General features: G+C 52.7%; 1 protein-coding gene across 1 annotated transcript; it reads right to left on the bottom strand.

Annotated features, from left to right (window-relative positions):
• Positions 1-2,655: 2,655 nt before the first annotated feature.
• GPR25 (G protein-coupled receptor 25) lies at positions 2,656-4,746 on the bottom strand. The gene has a single exon (XM_032878221.1). The coding sequence runs from the start codon at positions 4,707-4,709 to the stop codon at positions 3,597-3,599; it is 1,113 nt and encodes a 370-aa protein (XP_032734112.1). The 5' UTR covers positions 4,710-4,746; the 3' UTR covers positions 2,656-3,596.
• Between the last annotated feature and the right edge of the window lie 2,022 nt (positions 4,747-6,768).

Below are 6,768 nucleotides of genomic sequence, written 5' to 3'. Positions count from 1 at the left end.
TCACTGCTAACATTTATTGAGTTTCCTCTAGACTTCTGTGCCCTTTTATCAAACATACATAAAATGACTTACATTCCTCCTACTCCTCACAATATATCCTATTATTTCATATTGTGGTGTGGTTCGGATGATCATTCCTTCGACAGGTGGTTCATGAGTGCCCCAGCCATACCAGGCAGTGTTCCCGGCAATGCCGACACGTGGGAACACGGCACTGAATAAAGCAAACTCCCTTCACTTAGGGAGCCCTTATTCTGATGGGAGAGACAAGGAACAAAGAAGTAAGACAGATGGCATTTCCTTCCTTAGCACCACGAGAAAAGCAACATACCTGGGATGCTTCAAACTTGTGGGAGAGAAAGCAAAGAGCAAAAGATAGTTTTTGTCCACGTGACTTTGATTTCGTGGCATGTAATGTTTTGCTTTACCCAAACCCCTTGAACAGTTATTGAGCTTGAAGTGAGTGGGTGTTCAACACAGGAAAACTTGTTGCCTTCTTTTCTTTTATGGTCCACATTTTCCGATCTCTCCTTTAAGCAACATCTTAAGAATCTGCATAACAGTTATGTTAAGGAGGGCCTCCCTTTCAGGCTCAGTCTTTAAGAATGTTTTAGAACTTAGTGCATCAAATTTTCTTATTTAGTATTATTGTCTTAGTAGAGAATGGTGAACATGAAATCACAGGGTCACAGAGAATGAAGAATTTGGAGGGATGGGATATGAATATTTTTTAAAGCTCTGCATATTGATTGACAAATTGCTTTCTTTTTTTTTTTAAATATTTTCTTTATTTATTTGACAGAGAGATCACAAGTAGGCAGAGAGGCAGGCAGAGAGGAGGAAGCAGGCTCCCTGCTAAGCAGAGAGCCTGATGTGGGGCTCAATCCCAGGACCCTGGGATCATGACCCGAGCTGAAGGCAGAGGCTTTAACCCACTGAGCCACCCAGGTGCCACGACAAATTGCTTTCTAAGAGAATCTGCCCTTTGGGTGCCCGGCTGGCTCAGTCCATTAAGTGTCTGCCTGGGGCTCAGGTCTTGGGATCAAGCCCCGAATCAGGCTCCCTGCTCAGCGGGGAGCCGGCTTCTTCCTCTCCCTTTGCCTGCAGCTCTGCCTGCTTGTGCACACACACTCTCTCTCTCTCTCTCTCTGTCAAATAAATAAATAAAATCTTTAAAAAAATAAAGAAAATAAAAGAATCTGCCCTTTGGCAATACATACGGGAGTGCTCATTGAACCAGCTCTTTCCTGAACCTGCGCCTTGTCTTCCTCTGTGAAAACTGGAAGTTTACTGGTCCTCTTTCACTCTTGTGTGAGTATAAAAGAAAATTTCCAAGGACCCCCAAGGCAGGCTAATTCGGTGACTTTCGCAAACAAAGGGAGGAAACTTTCTCTCCATGTCGTGTCTGTATCGTGTGTGTCTGTGTACGCGCACGCACACTTCCCCAGCCCCCAACCCTCACCCCCGTCAGGCGGAGTTCTGCATTGGGAGGGAAATGTTGAGGGAGCTCAATGAGTCAGGAAGTCAGGAGAAGTAAATTGGTAGGAGTAGAAGTGGAACCTTAGAACAGCCAAGAGAAGCGCTTCGCTTGTGAGCTGAGGTTTCGTTCACCGCATCCCAACCCACATGAGAGCTACCTTCCCTATCTTGCAAGCCCACCATATGGCATAGAATAATTTCTTTCTTTCTTTTGAAGATTTATGTATTTACTTAAGTAATCTCTACACCGAGCGCGGGGCTCGAGTCCATGACCCTGAGAACAGGAGTCCCATGCTTCTTGGACTGAGCCAGCAATAATTTCTTGCCTCCGAGAGCAATGGTGAGCATAGAAGAGCCATCCATGGGAGACTTGAGCTCTTAAACTGTAAGAGTGTCTGAATTTGTCCTGCTGGCACCAGGGACCCCACAGACTCCAAGTCTTGCCTCGCTCTGGGTGTGTGGGAGGAATGTGCTTAATCTTTCTTAACAGCCTCACCTACTGAGAGGCAGCTGACAGGTGGGGTCACAGTGGGCTGTGACATTCAATTCATTTTAATCCAACACCCCCAAATGCTAAAGACAAATGCAGTGGTATTAGGTAGGGGGTTAAGCAGCTTGAGAATGAATGCCCTGGATTCAGACCCAATCTAGCACTGATCTCAGGGGGTGCCCCCCCCAAGCCTGCAGCTTTATGATCGGCCTGATGGAGAGCTGGCTGGGAGGCAGTTCTCAAGGAGAATTACCTTCCTTTCCCTGCACTGACATTCCCTTAGGCCAAATCCTCTTAAATCAAAAGTATAAACACCGAATTCCCAAACCCTCCAGAAACCTCAAAGGGTAAGTCAGAGTCAGAAAATGGATAGACGGTCTCAAAAAGGATAGGGAAAAATGCCCAGTACACATTCAAAAAAATCACAGTGACTCATTTCCTCTTTGAAGTGACACCTGGCTAGCAGATGCCCTTACGTCTTTTTTTTTTTTTTTGTAACCTTCAAAATGTGAAACATCCTTTCAAATAATAAAAGCAAAGGATTTGCTGCCTTTCTGTAGGATTACTGCACTCGCAATGGTGCCGCTAACTGTCTAGGTTCCTGACATTGCACTAAATCCTGATCATCTGAGGTTAACCTCAACTACTGGGTTGATCTTGTCTGACCCAGGATTGGATTTTCCTCCCCACATTCATTTCACTCCCACTGCTCAAGTAAAGAAAGACATGATTGTCAAGCTCAGGCTAGCAAGTTTTTATTGAGAACGGTACCTGACATGGACGATTCTGGTGTCCCCGGCTGAGTGACAGAGAATTTGAATGTCTGGTGAAAGATTTCAAAATCTTCTGTCCAGAGGGAAGGGCCAAGATAATTTCCAGGGTAGGTCCATCTGCTTCATGGGGATGGGGAGAGGATACAAAACTAGGATAGGCCTAGCACTTTCGGGGAAATTGTCAGGAGGAATTAAGTGGACAGTGCACACTGAAGCTAGTCCCCACAGCTTTGGTGAGCTTTGAAAATGCAAACCTGAACGGATAGTGATTAATGATACAGCATAGACAGCTACAAAGATGACTAAAGGCAAAAGGGCTGTCAATTCCCATATTCTATAGAATTTTTTGGAGAGTGAGAGGGCCAGAGGGTCTGACTTCCATAAGATATTTCTCAGAAGGCAGTGGCTATTGTAGGGGTTCAGAGAAAGCACAGCCGGAGATAGCATAGCTTTTGGGGGGTGGTGGGCTGTGTTTGGTATTCTGACCAGCGCCATTCCCAATGGGGCAGAGAAGGAAACCATTTCCCTTCCTTCTACTTGGTGAACCTGTGGGTGTCCAGACTGCTGCCTGCTTTATCTCCTTAGACCTTTATTGGACTGAAAAAATCAGCCCCATTGCCCACTGGGCTGAGAGAACGGCTGCTCTCAGCAGGCTGGTTTGGGGGCGGGAGTTCCAAAAGCGCTGAGGTCCTGAGAAAGCTGATGGAGGCGGCCCCGGGAGTCCAGGCAGTGCCGGCCCGAGCGCGCTGCCGGCAGCAGAGAAGGCAAGTCTGGGGAGTCTCTCCCCCTCGGTCCCCCGAGCCTCCCTCCCCTGCGGGCTCCGGGGCCGCCACCTCCGCCAGGCGGGGGACAAGCTAGGGCAGGGCCGGGCCAGCGCTAGCCGTCCGCGCTCGCTCCCAGCTGCCGGCGGGGCTCCGGAACACGGAGCTGTCGTCCCTGGAGAGCGAGGACGCCGAGCTGCCCCCGCGCGCCGGGCGGTCGGGGCGGTCGGGGCGCCCGCAGACCCCGCGCCAGGCCCGGGCGCGGAACGAGCGGTCCAGCAGCAGGTAGATGAGCGGGTTGGCGCAGCTGTTGACGAAGGCCAGGCAGGTGGCGATGCTGAGGCCCCAGCGCAGCGCCAGCAGCAGGCCGCAGGGCAGCGGCAGCGCCCCCAGCCGCGCCAGGTGGAAGACGGCCCGCAGGGCGCCGAAGGGCAGCCAGGAGCCCACGAACGCGCCCTCGACGGCGAAGATGATGCGCAGCGAGTTCCTCCGGGCCCGGCCCAGGTGCGGCGGCCGGCGCAGGCGGCGCGAGATGAGGCAGTAGCAGACCAGGCTGACGCCCAGGGGCAGCGCGCAGGTGAGCAGCAGCAGCAGCAGGCTCAGCGCCTGGAAGGCGTCGGAGGGCTCCTCCCCGCACTGGCTGCCCCGGCCGCCGGGGAGGGGCTGCAGCTCCCGGTAGGCCAGGGAGGGCAGGCCGGCCAGGAGCGCCGTGGCCCAGACGCCGCAGCAGGCGGCCAGCGCGCATCGCGGGGTGCGCAGCGGCCGCGCGTCGAGCAGCTTCACCACCGCCAGGTAGCGGTCCACGCTGAGCCCGGCCAGCAGCAGCGCGCCTGCGCAGCGCGTGCCGGCCAGCGCGAAGCCGCTGAGCTTGCACAGGCCCTCGCCGAAGGGCCAGCGGCCGCCGCGCGCCGTCGCCACGGCCCACAGCGGCAGCGTGAGCACGAGGCCCAGGTCGGCGGCGGCCAGGTGCAGCACGAAGGTGTCCACGAGCCGCCGCGGGCCGCGCCGCCCAGCCAGCAGCCACACCACGAAGGAGTTGCCCAGCAGGCCCACCACGAAGGCCGCCAGGTAGAGCACCGGCACGTAGGCGTAGCTGTAGGGCAGGTCCCGGACCCGGCACGGCTCCAGGTCCTCCAGGTCGCCGGACCCCGAGTAGTCCCAGGACGGCGTCCTCGGGGTGGGGATCCAGGGATCAGTGAGAGGCATGGCGGGGGAGGAGCGCGAGGCCCGTGGGGGACGCAGCCTGGGTGTAGGCGGCAGCAGCTCTGAGCGCGAGGTTGTGTGTGTGTGTTGGGGGGGGGGTGCTCTTCACGGCCGGTGCCCAGCACCTCCCTTCCTGCCACCCAGACCGAGGCAGGTGGGTGGGCAGGAAGGTGAGGGAGGAGCGGGGTGGCGTGGGAGGGGCAGGCTCCTGGGTAGAGGCCTACGATTTGGGGCTGGCCCCAGGGGAAGTGCAGGGAACCTGGCAGAGGAGACTTGGAGAGGGTTCTTGGAGGGAAGGTCCCTCCCCGTGGGAGCCGTCTGGTCGGACGTCAGGTTGCAAGAGTTGGCGGGTGCCCGACAGCCCCCATCTGTTTTCATCTCCCACTTGGTTCCCGTCGGTGCTCGGCTCTGTGGTTTCCTCTAGTTTTATTAGAGGTGAGGGGCTAGAACCCCCGCTGACGGTTTTGTAAGGGGGTGGTGTTGCGGCAGCCTGCTGCGTGCTGGTTCTGCTGTCTGGTGCACAATGGGGCCGGGGTGAAGGGGGGTCTCCACTTGGGAGCCCACTTCCTAATCAGGAATTGGCCACCAGAGCTCTCCGGGTGTTTTTAGCCTCCTGAGGCACCAGGCTAAATGTCCTAACTCAAAGAGTGGCTTTTTCTGACCAAATCAGCTCCTTATGGAGCCACACGGGAAGGTTTTAAGCTAGAAAGAAAGAGGTATATCCAGACAGAAAAGGTGAGGGGCCTGGGATTTAATCCCAGCCCTTGTTTATCTGCCCTCATCTGGTCAAACCTCCCTGTTAAGCCAAACACAGATGTAAATTTAGGAGGAAAGATGATTCAAGATGGTACCTAATTTAGAGCAGATTGGGAGTCAGAAGTTTAGAGGAGGGTGAGAGCCCTTATGGTCGGAGTCAGGGGAGGACTGATGAAATGGTGAGAATGACGCCTGACCTTGACTGGGGTGGTGGCCCCCGTGAGGAGAAGATGGGAGGTGAAGGAAAGTTTGCCCTTTCTCCAGGAGGTACCCTTTCTTCTCGCATTCAGTGGGTTGCCTTTTCATTGTGTGGATGGTTTCCATTGCTGTGCAAAAAGCCTTTTAGTTTGGCGTGCTGTTTCTACAGCAAGGATTCTGGGCAACTCTAGTTAGGTCCAGATCCTTTTTTAAAGAAAAATTTTTAAAATGTTATATATTGAAGTACCGACATACAATATTATATTAGTTTCAGGTGTATTAAATAGGGATTTGACAATTCTATACGTTACGCAGTGCTTACCACCGTACGTGTATTTACCGTCTGCATGATACTGTGCAATGTTGCTACAGTATTAGTGACTATATTCCGTACGTTGTACTTTCCATTCCTGGGAGTTATTTATTTTATAGCTGGAAGTCGGTACCTCTTAATCCGCTACACCTATTTTGCCCACCCTCCAACTCTCCTCCTCTCTGGCAACTACCAGGTCTCCGTATTTATGAGTCTATTTTTGTTGTTTATTTGTTCATTTTTTTTAGGTTTTATTTTTTTTAAAGATTTTATTTATGTATTAGACAGAGATCACAAGTAGGCAGAGCAGCAGGCGGTGGGGGTGCAGGGAGGGGGCTGGTGTGTGGAAGCAGGCTCAATCCTATGACCTTGAGATCATGACCTGAGCCAAAGGCAGAGGCTCAACCCACTGAACCACCCAGGTGCCCCATTTTTAGGTTTTATGTATATGAGTGAAATCAAATGGCATTTGTCATTCTCTGAAAATTTCATTTGGCAGGATCTCGGTCCTTTTTTATGACTGATTAATATTTCATTTCATATATATATATAATTAGAGCATATATAGAATATATAGAGAACACATAGGCACACCACATTTCCTTTATGTGTTTGTCTATCAGTGAACACAGGTTGCGTCCATATCTTGGCTATTGTAAATAATGATGTAATGGGGGCACCTGGGTGGCACAGTCAGTTAAGAATCTGCCTTCAGCTAAGGTCATGACCCCAGGATCCTGGAATCGGGCTCCCTGTTTGGCGGGGAGCCTGCTTCTCTCTCTCCTCCCAACTCCT

The sequence above is a fragment of the Lontra canadensis genome, unplaced genomic scaffold (assembly GCF_010015895.1).
Source record: "Lontra canadensis isolate GAN:19392208 unplaced genomic scaffold, GSC_riverotter_1.0 scaffold63, whole genome shotgun sequence".
NCBI lineage: Eukaryota > Metazoa > Chordata > Mammalia > Carnivora > Mustelidae > Lontra > Lontra canadensis.
Note: the sequence above shows the minus strand (reverse complement) of the source record. Positions and strands in the feature narration are given on the sequence as shown.